This window comes from Rhamphochromis longiceps, linkage group LG19, assembly GCF_057381845.1.
Source record: "Rhamphochromis longiceps isolate RC_006_pf linkage group LG19, R_longiceps_female_GT1.1, whole genome shotgun sequence".
Classification (NCBI taxonomy): domain Eukaryota; kingdom Metazoa; phylum Chordata; class Actinopteri; order Cichliformes; family Cichlidae; genus Rhamphochromis; species Rhamphochromis longiceps.
This window is the reverse complement of record NC_140575.1, coordinates 23,810,402-23,827,421: the sequence shown is the minus strand read 5'-3', so window position 1 is coordinate 23,827,421 and position 17,020 is coordinate 23,810,402. Positions and strand designations below refer to the sequence as shown.

General features: G+C 42.0%; 1 protein-coding gene across 1 annotated transcript in view; it reads left to right on the top strand.

Moving 5' to 3' along the window:
- Positions 1-13,367: 13,367 nt before the first annotated feature.
- LOC146646799 (inositol-3-phosphate synthase 1-A-like) overlaps positions 13,368-17,020 on the top strand; it is a 4,836-nt gene continuing 1,183 nt past the window's right edge. Inside the window, exons 1-8 of the mRNA XM_085391913.1 lie at positions 13,368-13,529; positions 13,601-13,762; positions 14,403-14,532; positions 14,944-15,137; positions 15,226-15,375; positions 15,943-16,161; positions 16,299-16,463; positions 16,556-16,669. Of these exons, the coding sequence (XP_085248039.1) occupies positions 13,416-13,529; positions 13,601-13,762; positions 14,403-14,532; positions 14,944-15,137; positions 15,226-15,375; positions 15,943-16,161; positions 16,299-16,463; positions 16,556-16,669 (1,248 nt within the window). The 5' untranslated portion in view covers positions 13,368-13,415. The remainder of the gene's footprint in view (positions 13,530-13,600; positions 13,763-14,402; positions 14,533-14,943; positions 15,138-15,225; positions 15,376-15,942; positions 16,162-16,298; positions 16,464-16,555; positions 16,670-17,020) is intronic.

Here is a 17,020-nt window from a genome sequence, read left to right as displayed (position 1 = left end):
CAAGAATTTAAACCCAATTTGATTTGGTAAATGTTGCTTTCAAAGTGAAAAAAAAAGAGCACCCAAACTATTTACTTAAATTAACTCATTCACTGCCAGCCATTGGCAGTGAATGAGTTAAACCCATTGACTCATTCACTGCAATTGACGGCTATAGACGTCAATGGCAGTGAATGAGTTAAAGTTGTAACACCACTGTAGTGCATCAGCTCATTATGTAGAATGACTGACGGAATCATATACACTGTGTTGTTGGACCATAATAATTGAATCAATGACAGGTGTTACTTAGATATTGTTGATAGCTCATTTATAATATTCCATTGAATCTGCAAAATGATAAGTAACTACAGCTTTAGCAAAGCAGACCTCAGGCCATTACACTACCAGTACCATGTCTGACTGTTGGTGGGATGTTTTTTGGTTTGTTTGTTTTGTTTTTTTTATTAAATGCTATGCTGTCCTATTTTTCACCAGATGTAACGGGACTCAAACCTTCCACAAAGTTCAACGTTGATCTCATCAGTCCACAGAATAATTTTTCAAAAGTATGGAGGATCGTCAAGATGGGTTGTGTTGTAAATGTGGGACAAGTCTTTGTGTTCTTTTGGTCAGCAGTGCATTTTACCTTGAAACTCTCACCCATACATGTCATGTTCCTCCCAGTCCCCTTCTTCTATGTTATATCATGAACTCTGACTTTAACTGAGGCAAATGAGGCCTGCCGTTCTTTAGATGTTGTCCTGGGTTCTTTTGTGACCTCCTGGATGAGTTACTTTGATAGGCTGGCCACTCCTGGGAAGATTTACCACTGTTCCAATTTGAGTATAACGGCTCTCATCATGGTTAGCTGGAGTACCAAGGCCTTAGAAATGGCTTTTAAACCATTTTCAGACATGTAAATGACTTTGTTTCTCAGCTGTTTCTTTAGATCATGCTTTTGGCTAGTTGGCACTATTCCAAGACTAAGCTGGTGTTTCCATCGTTCGCTACTACCTCTCAGTTAACAATTTGTTTGTACACAGGAAACGAGTTTGTGTGACCTTTCGTTTCACTCTGCATGTACATAAACCTGCCAGGAGGGGGCCCCAGGAGATCTGTTTTTATGATTATTATATTTTTATGATTAAGGGCTATGTAAATATTTCTATCAGGAGACAGGGCCACTTAAAGTTTACCTTCTTGTGCATTAAAGTCCAGACACCGTTTATTTACTCGGTGTGAATAAAGTGCAGATTATGTGGGTAGCTTTATTTTTCTTAACATTTAATAACGCTACCGTGTTCTCGCACACCATGGCTTTGCCCATTATTAGTCAAATAAAAAAAAAACAATAAGTAAAAAGACATAGATGTTATAGATTATTTTAATGTAAAGTGGCATATTGTGATTGTTCATGTGTATATTTACGTTTAGTTATCAGTGTTGGTTTTCCTCCCAGAGCTAGTGGCTGCTGTTGGCTTGTCATCCAAGGCTCTCCAGCAGTCAGCCAGCTGTTAGATGATTAGAGCTGCTCTCAGTCAATAAACCAGTATTCTTCACTGGTCAGCTGCTGCTTTTGTGGACTGTGTGCTGCTACTCTAAGATGATCGCTTGAATTGTAAAGACACTCACAGCTTACCAAAGTCTCTTAGGTCAGTTTGAATTGTACCTATTTTGACTGGATGTAATGAGCCCTATGTGTATTTGTGTGTTTATGTTCAATTGCTACTTGTAATTATTGCTCGCTTCTTGCTGACGTTACTCTTGAAGAGGACATTCTCAATCTCAGTGACATTTACAGCTGGATAAATTAAAGGTAATATTATAAAACAGTTACATTACCAACTTGTACATGTGTGGATTGTACAGTACTGAACTGATTTTACTACAGAAATAATGCCATAAAAACACCCAGCACGCCCCTGCGGGCGGTTTATCCTTCAAGCTCGGGTCCTCTACCAGAGGCCTGGGAGCTTGAGGGTCCTGCGCAGTATCTTAGCTGTTCCCAGGACTGCGCTCTTCTGGACAGAGATCTCCGATGTTATTCCCGGGATCTGCTGGAGCCACTCGCCTAGCTTGGGAGTCACCGCACCTAGTGCTCCGATTACCACGGGGACCACCGTTACCTTCACCCTCCACATCCTCTCGAGCTCTTCTCTGAGCCCTTGGTATTTCTCCAGCTTCTCGTGTTCCTTCTTCCTGATATTGCTGTCATTCGGAACCGCTACATCGATCACTACGGCCGTCTTCTTCTGTTTGTCTACCACCACTATGTCCGGTTGGTTAGCCACCACCATTTTGTCCGTCTGTATCTGGAAGTCCCACAGGATCTTAGCTCGGTCATTCTCCACCACCCTTGGGGGCATCTCCCATTTTGACCTCGGGACTTCCAGGTTATACTCGGCACAGATGTTCCTGTACACTATGCCGGCCACTTGGTTATGGCGTTCCATGTATGCCTTGCCTGCTAGCATCTTGCACCCTGCTGTTATGTGCTGGATTGTCTCTGGGGCATCTTTACACAGCCTGCACCTGGGGTCTTGCCTGGTGTGATAGACCCCAGCCTCTATGGATCTTGTACTCAGAGCTTGTTCTTGTGCTGCCATGATTAGTGCCTCTGTGCTGTCTTTCAGTCCAGCTTTGTCCAGCCACTGGTAGGATTTCTGGATATCAGCCACCTCCTCTATCTGCCGGTGGTACATACCGTGCAGGGGCCTGTCCTTCCATGATGGTTCCTCGTCTCCCTCCTCTTTCTTGGGTTTCTGCTGCCTGAGGTATTCACTGAGCACTCGGTCAGTTGGGGCCATCTTCCCAATGTATTCTTGGATGTTCCTTGTCTCATCCTGGACTGTGGTGCTGACACTCACCAGTCCCCGGCCCCCTTCCTTCCGCTTAGCGTACAGCCTCAGGGTGCTGGACTTGGGGTGAAACCCTCCATGCATGGTAAGGAGCTTTCTTGTCTTTATGTCAGTGGCTTCTATCTCCTCCTTTGGCCAGCCTATTACCCCAGCAGGGTACCTGATCACGGGCAGGGCGTATGTGTTGATGGCCCGGATCTTGTTCTTACCATTCAGCTGACTCCTCAGGACTTGCCTGACCCTCTGCAGGTACTTGGTGGTTGCAGCCTTTCTAGTGGCCTCTTCATGGTTCCCATTTGCCTGCGGGATCCCCAGGTACTTGTAACTGTCCTCTATGTCTGCAATGTTGCCTTCTGGTAGTTCAATCCCCTCAGTTCTGACTACCTTCCCTCTCTTTGTTACCATCCGACTACACTTCTCCAGTCCGAACGACATTCCAATGTCATTGCTGTATAGCCTGGTAGTGTGGATCAGTGAATCGATGTCTCGTTCACTCTTGGCATACAGCTTGATGTCATCCATGTACAGGAGGTGGCTGACAACTGCTCCGTTCCGTAGTCGGTATCCGTAGCCAGTCTTGTTAATGATCTCACTGAGGGGGTTCAGGCCTATGCAGAACAGCAGTGGGGACAGAGCATCTCCTTGGTAGATCCCGCACTTGATGGTAACTTGTGCTATGGGCTTGGAGTTGGCCTCTAGTGTTGTACGCCACATCCCCATTGAGTTCCTGATGAAGGCTCTTAGGGTCCCATTGATCTTGTACAATTCTAGGCATTCCAGTATCCAGCTGTGGGGCATTGAGTCATAGGCCTTCTTGTAATCAATCCAGGCAGTGCACAGGTTGGTCAGTCTGGTCTTGCAGTCTCGGCTGATTGTTCTGTCTACCAGTAGCTGGTGTTTTGCGCCTCTGGTATTCTTGCCAATTCCTTTCTGTGTCCCGCTCATGTATTGACCCATGTGCCTGTTCATCTTAGCCGATATGATGCCTGACAGGAGCTTCCATGTAGTACTGAGGCAGGTTATTGGTCGGTAGTTGGAGGGGACCGGTCCCTTCTTGGGGTCCTTGGGGATCAGGACCGTCCGGCCTTCAGTTAGCCATTCCGGGTGTCTCTCGTTAACTAGCAGCTGGTTCATTTGTGCTGCCAGACGCTCGTGGAGTGCAGTCAGCTTCTTCAGCCAGTAGGCATGAACCATGTCGGGCCCTGGTGCTGTCCAACTCTTCATACTGGAGACCCTTTCTTGGATATCTGCCACTGTGATGGTTACTGGACCCTGTTCAGGGAGGTCGCTGTGGTCTGCCCTCAGATCCACTAGCCACTGAGCATTGCCGTTATGGGTTGCATCCTTCTCCCATATGCTCTTCCAGTATTGCTCCGTCTCCAGCCTTGGTGGTGCTGTTCTCTTATTGTTCCCTTGCCACTGAGAGTACACCTTTGCTGGTTCTGTGGAGAACAGCTGGTTTATTCTCCTGCCTTCTATCTCTCTGGTGTACCTCCTCAAGCGGCTGGCCAAGGCTGTGAGTCTTTGCTTGGCAGTTTCCAAGGCCTCAGGTATGGACAGCTTGCTGTATTTCTTAGGCACCTTATTTGTCGCACCTTTCTGCAACTCTGTTAGTTGGCTAACCTCCCTCCGTGCTACTTTGATCTTGCCCTCTAGCCTCCTTCTCCATGGAGGGTACTGCCCCTTGTGGCTGTTCAACTTGTAGCCAAGCATCTCACTGATCACTGCTGCCGTATTGTAGATCAGCTTGTTAGTGTCGGTAATCGTGGTTGTAGGTATTGCCCGTAGTGCTGCATTAACATCATCTAGCAGACCTTCTGAGGGTACTTCACGTAATCTTGGTAACCGGCTACGGGGGATCCAGGTTTCAAGCTTGGCCATGATCCTATTTTTCAGGTCAGTTCCTCTCGCACTCAACGATCCTTCTCCTATCGCACTTGGGGCTATGTACCCAATCTCGGGTGGGGGTGATGATATCGCCCCCCTGACCTGGCGTCCTGACTCCTCCTTGCCGTAGCATTTGTGTTGTACCTCGTCAATCTCTAGCTGTGAGAGCAGTCCCTTCTTTCGAATGTTGGAACACTGAGCTACTAGTTGTTTCGCCGTCATTGTGGATGTTGGGTATCGAAGAATCCATAGGTCCCTCATCCTATTCATGTAGCCCCTTCCGCCGGGGTTACTTGCGTAGTAGCATTCCAACAACGCCCTGTTTTCGTCTCTTGCCCACCGATGCCTTCTTGTTCCAGTAGCCCACTTTTCGTCAGGGTGCCCTGGTTCCTCAACACCTGACGCGGACCTTGTTGATCCGGGCGACGTCCGAGCCGGCATGCCTTCATATTTATCTGTCTCGCTCATGTCTGCGGTAGGCTTGCTTAGCATAGGGGGTCTAGCCTTAGGACCCTTACTGGATACAGACGCCCCGGGCAGGAATCGAACTTGCGATCCTCTGTTCCAAAGGCGTGTAGTCTAACCACTACGATATATATATATATATATATATATATATATATATATATATATATATATATATATATATATATATATATATTTATTTATTTGTGGAACTTCCACAGAAGTGTAGCAATTGTTGCATATAAAAAGCCAGCGAACTGGAAAGCTTGGTGAGCTGCAACTGGTGACTTGTTTGCATTTTCAATGCAAAACTTTAAGGCTTTTCAGCCATTATACTCGCATGCTTACAGATTCATTTTACTAATCTGATTACACACACTTCCTGAATAAACCTTCAAGGGACCTCCAGAGAAAATTAAATAATGTTATTTCCCCAATCAGCATACAACTGCATAAACATTTAGAACACTTGCAGTTAATCAGTACCTTAAAATAAAGCTTCAGTGCAAATCTAGCCTTATGGAAATCACTTATCATAATTGCTTTTTGGTGTAACACACAGACTCAGCTGAGGGCAGAAAAATGACACACTCTTATTAAAAATTTAAAATATAATTTATTAGAAAAAAATAGTCAACAGAAACAGTCCCAGCTATAATATAATACATAGCATCCCATTTACAGAAGGAACAAAACACACAGTCCAAGAACATCTGCTATAAACACATTGATGTTAATCTAAACCATTGTAAATCTGAGCTATGTAACATACCTGTACAGAGAAAAACAAAATGTGACAGCAGTGTTTGTAGTGTGTGGCATAAGTATATAAAAGTAGAAGTACAACTAGATACACCCGCCTTTAGTTAACTCCGCCCAACCACAGCCATTGGCTCATTGCAAAAGTGGAACACATACACACTCCAAAATCACTGCCAGTTTTAATGTACACACAATACCGGTTTACCCTGTTACACTGGTGCAGGCTACACTAAACTTTTCCACCTGTTTAGACAGCATGCCTTGCATTTTTGAAAGTGATGTCAGGCCTCCCTTTGGCTATGGTTTGTCCTGCGTCAGACATTGTCTGCTGTGCACCTTCACAAAAAATCTTTATCTGCCATTTACAGAAACATTTATTGTCATGTATGTTATCTGCAGAAAATAAAAATAAATATCAATAAGTATAAGGTTCTGAGAATAAATCTGAGTCTATTTTGGCCAGCAGCAGGAATTCTGTCCTTAATTACCTTTTTTTTAGGAAAAAAATCTTACTGATTATTTATTTGACTAAAAATAATCTGATGATGCTTAGAACTTGAACTTCTATTTTATCATGTAAAATGTTCATTGATGTGGTCAGAAACATCTGGAGTTTGTTGGAAAAAAAAGAAGAACACTGGCATCCTTCCAGCACCTCCCTGGCAACAAGACCAACCCCCAGCTTTACAAGCCAGTGACAAATCTTCACTGGCTTCACTGTGGAAAGCAAGAACCAATCGGTGTGGAGCTGAGCCAGACATTCAACCATAGTCCTATTCCCTCACTGCTCACCTCTCTGTGTCAGTGCTGGTTGGACAGTCAGCAGCAAACCTTTCAGGCCTTTAAAACCATGAGTTTAACTGTAGGCCGTATTTAAAGTGTTTTGGGGCTTTAAGCCACTGTCGGACAGCTCTGTGTGTCCAGGAGCTGGAACTGCTGCTGTTTGTTTCTAATAAGTCAGCTCTGAAATTTAAAGCTTGATACATTTACACATTAATATTGTCTCATAACCTAACAAAAAGGAGATGTGTAAATCACTTTAGATAAAGTTTAAACTGACTTTATTGATTGAATAGTTCTTCTTGTTGTGCGTTCAAGCATTGTGCCAACCATTCTCACATTCCAGTGACAACGCTTGGCACAGCCTCCACTGCTGTAACTTTACAACTTGGCCTCATTTGTGATGCTAGTAAGTTATGGATTAACAAGCTGCTTAACTATAAAAAGTATTTGCCAAGCACAGAATCTATACTGCACTTCAAACATGCCATAAAAAAGAACATTTGTGAAAATCTGGCACGTTCAGCCGATATTAAGCCAAAATTCTGAACATAACCTCCTCCCAATCAGAGGCCTATACTATGAAGCAGACACTGATCCTCCACTCTTTCACCATTCCTGTGTATAGAAAAGCTATTTACAGAAAACCAATTAGTCAGCATAGGTTTAGACCTGTAAAAGCCCTTCAGGCGCTCTCAACATTTGTATGGTCTTCCAGGAATTATTCAGTTATTTTTCAGAGATCAGTATGAGTATAAGAGAGCGCTCTTAAATAGTTTTCTATTAAAGGTGTTGTATCAATATGTTAGTGCTTTGCATGCTTTGGTCAGTAAGACTGGACAACACCTATTCTTTTTGCTGCCTCCCAAGTGATGTCTATCAGTTTGAGAGCAAGTAAAGAATAAAAATAAAAGCAGATTTGAAATGCAGGCTTAGTCTACATGGAAATCTATTTGTGCTCAAAGAATCAATCAAGGAATAAAATTTCATCTAAGAAACTTTATATCAGGGAAGGAGAACTACTTGAAAGGCTATTAAGAACTTTAGCCCTGTCATACTCTCTGCACATAGAAGCCTGCGGTATCTTCCAGGAATTGTGAAGCTATTTTTCTGAGAACTGGAAAGGCAAGATTTTGTACCTGTTAACCTCTAATCTAGAGATGAGAATGATAGGTGATACCCAGACAAATGAACTAGTTTCATAGAACAGAAAATCCAGGTTTAACTCTCAAGTTACCAAGATAAGATGAAATCCTGCTTCATAGTACAGGCCTCTCGATATGATGGAGATTAGAAATCAACACAACTGAAATCACCAGCTATACTAACTAATGAGTTGTTGGGAAAGTAATTGAACCATTCCTGGAAGAGCCAAGGAACGTTTAAAGTAGGAGGATCTCAAGATTTTAATAGCATCTTTGTCTTTGTCTTCACTAATTAGCATCAGTACAGGCCATAACAACTCTATGAAAACCCCTGAGGCAGATTTGTTTTTCTCCTCAAGCCTTCACTGCCAAGTTACCACTCCTTTCTTTCTTTCTTTCTTTCTTTCTTTCTTTCTTTCTTTCTTTCTTTCTTTCTTTCTCACACTCATCATATGTGCAAAAAATTGGCATATAGCAACAATCAATGAAAATCAGTTAGAGACCAACTGTCAGTCATGGTCTGTTGTGTGTCTTCACAAACACTTTTCAGTTTTTATCCTGTTAATTTGTAGCTTCGTAGGAGCTAAATTCTTTAGCCGCTGTTTACACAATGACAATTCACAGGTCAGGAGAATGGACATATTTATTTATCTATACATACATATTTATCTAAGCTTGTGCTATAAAAAACTCACACCATTTGCTTCACCTAAGCTGCCACAAGCTCAAAAACCTCTGCTGAGGTTAATCTCAAGCTACTAGCTGAAGAGTACAACTTGAAAAAGCTCAACTTAAACCAGAAATGGAAGAGGTTTGCCTTCAAACTAACTAGTGTGTTTTAGGGCAGAATTTTTACTTTGAAGGCAAACAGTCTCCATTGCTAGTTTTTAATCGCACTTTTATGAGTTTCACCACAGCTCAGAGAAATAGCTCGCCAGTGTTTGTAGACAGGTCTTCCACATCCATTCAAGTTACGCCAAACCAATGGCAAAGAGTTTGATTGGGGAATGCACCATTTTTTCCCTGTTGATAGGTGGTTCCCAGGGGGTAACTGAGTGGTCTGTAGATCTGTGTGAACGGCACTTTAGCAATCATTTTCCCAGCGATTGGAATCAACCTGCAACAACCAGTTGTAACTGGTCAGGGAATATGCATTTTTGCCCATTAGGCCAGAAGTTGCCAGATGGTCACTGACCATATTGTCATCATGATTGTCACAGATCTGCAAAAGCCCAACAGGAAATTAGGATTCAGACTATAAGTACACATCATGCAGTTTGTCCCATCGCGCATGGGGCGATCGTGGCTCAAGAGTTGGGAGTTCGCCTTGTAATCAGAAGGTTGCCGGTTCGAGCCCCGGCTTGGACAGTCTCGGTCATTGTGTCCTTGGGCAAGACACTTCACCCGTTGCCTACTGGTGGTGGTCAGAGGGCCCAGTGGCTGCAGTGTCCGGCAGCCTCGCCTCTGTCAGTGCGCCCCAGGGCGGCTGTGACTACCCATTCACCAGTGGGTGGATGACTGTGTATAGTGTAAAGCGCTTTGGGGTCCTTAGGACCAAATAAAGCACTATACAAATACAGGCCATTTACCAAAGTCATGTACTTATTTTATGGAAAACAAGTTGCTTTGTTTAACGATTACAATTTGAATCGTCTTTAATGAGACTACACATGCATAGAAATACAAGAACTTGACTGATGCAGAGCAGTAGCATCATTGGCTTTTCTTGCAAAACTGCAAAGACAACAAGGACTTTTTATCAAGTTTTATCAAGTACACATCCAGAAATGGAGCAGCCAAGACCAGCTTTGTGATTTCCACAAAAATCACAAAAAGAACAGTAAGCTATTCTCTGAACAGAAGTCTATCAAAGACTGTTTGATGGATTCAAAGAAGCATTTGACAATGTACTCCTCTCCAGGCAAACTTTAACAAGATGGATCAAACACTGCAGGAAATCTGGAGTTTTATCTGAAAAACAAAGCAGACAAATATAACTTTTTGTCCTTGAGAGCTGCGATATCCGCAACACTGCCCAGTTGCTCATCTGTTTACATGGTAGATTACAATGATGCTGGCAGCAATGCACTTAGTGAAAGGGACTGTGACATCGAGTGACTTGTTCACAAGGACAACTGCATGCTTGGATAGGTTTTCCAACTTTCTTTTGAAACGGATGCAAGTTAAAAAGACTGAAATGAACACAGAAGCGACATTGGTATTTTTCCATTGTATTACACACCAGGTGTTGTGTAAGTCAGTGCTAAAAATTAACTTTGTTGTTGATGATGTAACTAAAATGGTTAGCTTAATCAGGGCAAGAGCACTGAATCACAAACTGATTCACTACTGGTAGAGTTCTTCATTTCAGTATTACTGCTAGATTTTTAATTCTCTCTCAAAGAGAATTTTCCACATGAGGACCTTTCTTTTCTTTTTATCTTCATATGTGAAACAGCATTTGCCTGGATAAAGTTTAAGAAATCCAGATCCTCTCTCAGTAAAGATAACCTGTCCATTGTCCTTTGTATTTCCACCACAGACATTAAACCTGACTTAAATGCATGAAATATTAAATAGTGATTAAAAAAAAAGTTGGTGTTTTTACTATGCCCATGTAACTTTTAGATTGCCTAATTGTTTTTTTTTCTTCTTTTTTTTACTTTTAAACCTGTCTTGTCTTGCAGCTTTTGCAATCAGAATTATGATCTGAATGCAATGTTGTGCCAACATATTTTGCTTTTCCAAGATGAGCTCTATAAATTCTCTATAGCCTCCTCTTGCTTGTGTGTTTCTTTTACCTGTTTATTTATCAATTTCTATTAGTGTTATTTCAGGTAATAACATTATATGTTTAGTATGACAACATCTAAGCTTACAGGCAGGGGAAAAAAAGAAGATGGAGAAAATAGGAGAAAGCATAATAAAAGAATAGAGCACAAATAGAAAAGCACGATGTATCGTCAACTGGTGCACCTGTAAGAAAAAAACAAAGAACAGAGGAACATAGAAGACCTTCATTGGGTAGTTGTAACATCTGCTCCAGTACCATTAGCAGAACTGAGTTCAGCTTATTAGCACCGCTCTTTATAACAGTCCCAGTTTCCTGTGGCCTCGTGGGAAAACTGCACACCCCTGGTCTAGATAGAATCATACATATATAACAACATAAGTGCATATTTTCAACACGTAAGTGACAGTAACAATGTTTCCGTTCTTTACAACAACGCAAACTACTCATGAATCAGAACTTCATCTCTCAGGCATTGCACTCTGCAAAGTCAACAGGCTTGCAGGCAGTTTCATCAAATAACGAGGAGCAAGGTCAGGAAGTACATCTTCTAAATTTCCCAACAATATATTTGCCCCTCCACCATTAAAACCTCTCAAAAAAGGTGCCTGTTTTAAATCAGTGGAATGTAAAATGACTGAGTAAATACACAAGACAGAACACAGTATACGAGACAGAACCATGACTTAAACGTTACCGGCGCATTGTGGATATAAGCATCTAGCATAATGTAAAGGAGGCGCCCTAGGGACTAGTAGATTGGCCTTGCAGATGCTTTGACATACAGTCAATTGGCATTTTGCACTGGAAAGCAAACTTAATATACTGAAAGTGCTCAACACTGAGGAGATGTGTGTATAATAGGCAGACTGTAATGCACTGGAAAGACCGGGTCAGGCCGGAAATGTTTGCATTGAGAAATGTGCTTCAGATTCTAACTAACATGTCAAAACTTGGTTGCTGTTGTGCACCAATACTTTTGGTTTTTTTGCATTATGGACAGGAGTCAGTGGTTCTTTGCTCTATACACGTAAGGGTCCGGGAGAGTCCAAGTTATCCAGTCTTTGCTTCTTTGCTGTTGCTTTTGTTCCTTTATTTGGCTCTGCACAATGTAAACTTCATTTTAAAGAACTCAGCTTTTCCCCAGGGGATCTTTTTTTTTTTTTTTTTTTTTAGTGTTTTTGCTTTTTAAAGTCTAAGAGGTTTGTTTTAACAAATACATTTCGATAACAAGCAGCTTATGTAAGAATGAAAGCATTTCATTTCAGAGAGGAGCCCTGTCCTTCTTTGCAGAACACAATAGAGTGAACCAAGCTGTGGCTCCTCCCCCTCCTATGTCCGCTCTAGAATACACAAAGTCTGAAGGGGGTAACGAATCCTGGTACGCCCCTGCTAAAAGTGCTAGAGGTAACATGTCACAGCAGCAAAGCAATGGTCTGTGGCCACCACCTGCAAATTCATTCATTTGGTTTTTTTTTGTTTGTTTGTTTGTTTGTTTGCTTGTTTTTTTGGGGGGGGGGTCTTATTGTTGCTTCTGATATTATTACTTTGAGGTGTATCGAAGCAGGTGAAATAGATTCACAGTGGGTTATTCTTTCTAACAGATTGTGTTATTCTATGATGATCGACCATCCCCGGTTTTGTTGCTATTATTGTTATTTGTTTTGGGGTTTTTTTTAGCACTGTATAAAAGTGAATAAAACAGTGTATAAAATAATTTCATAATTTCCTACTGCTTTTGCTAAAAGCGGAGTTTTTCTTTATCGTTGTTTTATTCTCAGTTAAACGTCCTGCAATTTCCCAACTCGGTATTTCTGCGTTTGAAGATGTTTTGCATTTAAGAATGTAGGAAAATTCGCAGCAAAACCCTTTAGGAAGAAAAAACAAAATAAAATAAACGCATAACATTGTGACCTATTGTAATTTATCATATTCAAAAATATCAAATGCATTTTATGAACTACAATGAACAATTACAGCCGAAATATGCTTGATGTTGTATCGTATTAATACGATACAATATCATTCTTTGTTTTATTCCACTACATGTTATGGAAAAATACTTAGACGCTGCAGGGGAAGTTGCAGGAAAATCTAGAAACATCTAAAAGCCAGCAAATCCTCACCACCGGCCTTTGTGGTTTCACCGAGAACTCTCCGGAATGGAAATTTTTCACCTCATGTGAAGAAACGTGAGTGGAAACAAGCCCGGCCATTTGCTGATGTCCTCGGACGTCTCCCTCAGCATCAGCTATAAAAGTGCGACCGAGCGCTCGGATTGGCTTGTGGCACTGAAGCCGTCCTACGAGGGAACCTCTCGAGCTCGTGGCTGACACCAACTGGACGAAGACCATAACCGACGCTTTCAAATTAAAGAGAGCGGAAATTTACAGTCGTTGAAGCGAAGAGCTGTCAGCTATACGCCGGGAATTCACTTATTTTCCGCTTTCTCTTAATTTGACTGCTCCACCATCGAACGACCAAACACAAAAACCGGTTTGTTAGGATTTTCGTAGAAAATTTACCAGCTGTTTATCGGAGGGCAGAGGAGAAAAAACGACTTTTCTTAGAAAGCGTTAGAGCTCTCAGGCTTAGAATAATAACACCCAATTGTTGTTTTCCGCACGTGTGCCATTATCGTCGATTAAATGTGATGTGTTAGTGAAAGGCAGCTTTTTCCGCTAGGTTAATTTCCGTGTGGAGATGATGTAATTGTTCCTCCTCTTTCTTTCAGACTCTGCAGCCATGTCCGTGAACGTTCAGGTCAACAGCCCTAATGTGAAGTACACTGACTCTCACATTGAGGCTCAGTACTCTTACCAGACCTCGTCGGTGCACAGAGATGGGAACAAAGTCACGGTAAGTGATTTACATTTATAGTTATGTGTGCGCGTTTAGCCCCCAGCTAACCCGCGCTCTGTCCGTCACAGGTGACCCCCCGCACCACTGAGATGACGATCCGCACCGAGCGCCGTGTGCCTCGGCTGGGAGTGATGCTGGTGGGCTGGGGAGGCAATAACGGGACCACAGTCACAGCGGCCGTACTGGCCAACAAACTGGGTCTTACCTGGAAGACTAAAAACGGAGTAAAGGTGAGACGGGTGTCACAAATACGCACATATGTGTATGCTCCGGAAGGATTTGCATAGACTTTTTTTTATGGTATTACTATTTGAAATGAAGAAGCCACACATTAGTAAAAACCTACCAAATAGAAAATGTAATATGATGTTCCTGCTGCACAATAACTCCTCCCAATCAACTTTGTGTGAGTTATTGCATTAAAATAGATCGCATGCTGCACAAATAATCGATTTCATTGAATATGACATATGCTAAGTATGGTCAATTTAATAACATAAAAGAAATACAAATACTTAAGAGAGTGAATGAATTCCACCAGCACGCTATAATGAGATGTGAAAATTACCACTGCAGAATGAATAGCAAGTCTTCTTGTCCTGCTGTAGAAACACAGTGTGCTGTATGTCCCCTGCTGCAGAAGTACAGCCTCATAATAAGCTGATTATACTGACATGTTCAATGGAGGGTTAAAGGCTTAACTTACTTAGGGATTTTCCCTTATAAGGACATCTGTAGTAATATTTATGAGCTGGTTCCTTCTATTTTTGGTTATTACTGCTTAATATATTTATAATTACCATTAAAAATAGGGAATTACATTCGATACAGAGATTAAAATCACATTCTTTTTGCTTTCTCTGCCCTCAGAAAGCAAACTATTTCGGCTCCCTCCTGCAGTCCTCTACTGTTTGTCTGGGATCAGGGCTTGAGGGCGAGGTTAACGTGCCCTTCCGGGACCTCCTGCCCATGGTGCACCCTAACGACATTGTGTTTGATGGTAAGAACAATTCCACACAGTCGTCTCAGGGTGTACACACTCAAGACTGGGGTGTGTGGGTGTGAGAGAAAGTTCAGACAAGTATAGGAGTGTTGACAGCTGTGAAAACTGATCCCAGAACATATGAAAGGGATAGGGAGTCCATAAGGTGAAGGTTTTAACTAAAAGTTACTGCACTGATCTTCTGTAAATTATTACAGTTATTTTGGTCAATATTTATTATGATTATTTAACAGGATTACTTACAGCCTTGTGCATATGATGTTATAGGAAGCACATGCACAGCCAGCACTTTCATAGAGATGCTAGAATCTAGTTTAGGATCAAATGGATTGCTGAAAGAGGTGAGCCTTCCTGTTTAGTTCTGAAAAATAATTTTTTTCTCCCTCTTTTTTTTTTTTTTTTTGTTAGGTTGGGATATCTCTTCATTGGATCTGGGCAGTGCAATGGAGCGAGCTCAGGTGCTTGACTGGTCTTTACAAGAGCAGCTGCAACCACACATGAGCTGCCTGAAACCCAGACCATCAATCTACATTCCAGAGTTCATTGCTGCAAATCAGGAGAGTCGCGCAGACAATGTCCTCACTGGCACCATGGCGGAGCAGGTAATAAAAGTCTCTCACTCCCCTTTTTATTCATCTGTCTACTTTTTTTCCTCTTGCAATTTGTCTCAAAGAGTACACGATCTTCCAGATGGAGCGAATTACAGCTGACATAAGAGACTTCCGTCAGGCCAGTGGTGTGGACAAAGTCATTGTTTTGTGGACCGCCAACACCGAGCGCTTCTGTGATATCATCCCAGGAGTCAACGACTCTGCCAAGAACCTGCTGGCTGCAATCCAGGTGAGATCAATGGCCATAAGAATAAATCCAGAATCAAGTTTGAGTGCAAATCACAATAATGAGCCAACTTAAACTGTGTTGGTGGTCAGTGGTTATCATCAATCACCCACTCAACTTTAATTTCTTTCTAATGCTTAGGACCAAACAGTAATCCTTCATTACATTTACTGATTAATGAAGCTTAGAGGATGAAAAGATTAGCCCTTCTAACACACTTTGGATTTGTAAATGAAATGTCTTAATGAGTCTGAAATAGACAGCAATTCCTTTTATATCAGATCAGGGGAAAGAAAATTATGATTCGCCCCTCTTGGCCAAGTTCTTATTTTATCATCTTCCTTGAGCATGCTTGTACTGCTGTCAGCAATGATAAGAGTCTATTTCACAGACTTCTGATCCTCAGCAAATAGCTCAATTTAAGATAGTCATGAAGTCAACAAGAGAGATGTTTTACCGACGTGATGTAAAGAGTCTCAGGGGAACTGTAGTCAAGCGTTCCTACTAAGCGTAATATGATGACATGCTCAGTAACAGCTATCGTGTCTTTGTTTTCCCTTCATCCATCAGGCCGGAGCTGCAGAGGTCTCCCCCTCCACTCTGTTTGCAGTGGCCAGTATACTGGAGGGCTGCGCCTACATCAATGGCTCCCCACAGAATACTTTTGTCCCAGGAGCAGTAGAGCTGGCCATGCAGAGAGGCGTGTTCATCGGCGGTGATGACTTCAAGTCTGGTCAGACTAAGATCAAGTCAGTGTTTGTGGACTTCCTGGTCAGTGCAGGGATCAAGGTGAGGATTAATGAGACTGAGCCACTTGTCTGAATTCTCCAAAGAGAATTAGCATCTGTTATATTATAGGTATATACAATTAAAGTGTAACTTTATCTTATAAACAACAACTTAATAAGTTTCTCTGCTTTTGACAGCCAACATCCATTGTCAGCTACAATCACCTTGGCAACAACGATGGGAAAAACCTGTCGGCTCCACAGCAGTTCCGCTCCAAAGAGATCTCTAAGAGCAATGTGGTTGACGACATGGTCCAGTCCAACCCCATACTGTTCGAGCCAGGAGAGAAACCTGACCACTGTGTAAGTGAGAACGACGCAAACACAGACAGATGACAAGCTCCGTGTCAGTATTTACAGACATCAGCTGACAGACTGTCTCTATTTTCTTTCAGGTGGTTATCAAATATGTCCCATATGTGGGAGACAGCAAGCGTGCCATGGATGAATACACTTCTGAAATAATGATGGGAGGGATCAACACTATTGCGCTGCACAATACCTGTGAGGTCAGTCTGTTTCTGTTGACAGCATCGGAAACAAAGAGGTTCCACCAAATCTGAATTGTTCAACAGATGAAGCTCCTCACCCCCCTACATAAAAACATCACATTGATTTTGTTTATGTTCATGAGCATAATATTTCCCACTAATTCAGTCCATTTGGGTTCATTTTTACTTGTTATTAAGAATTTATAGCAACAAAATGTAATTAAGTATATTTTAATGCAGAACTTTGGCTCCCTCTACTGGTACAAAAAAAGCCACATTGACAGACAATTTTAGAAACGGCACCAATCTTCTGTAGATGTGTTACTATGACTAATTATTTATGATAAAAAAAATAATAATTTAAATTAT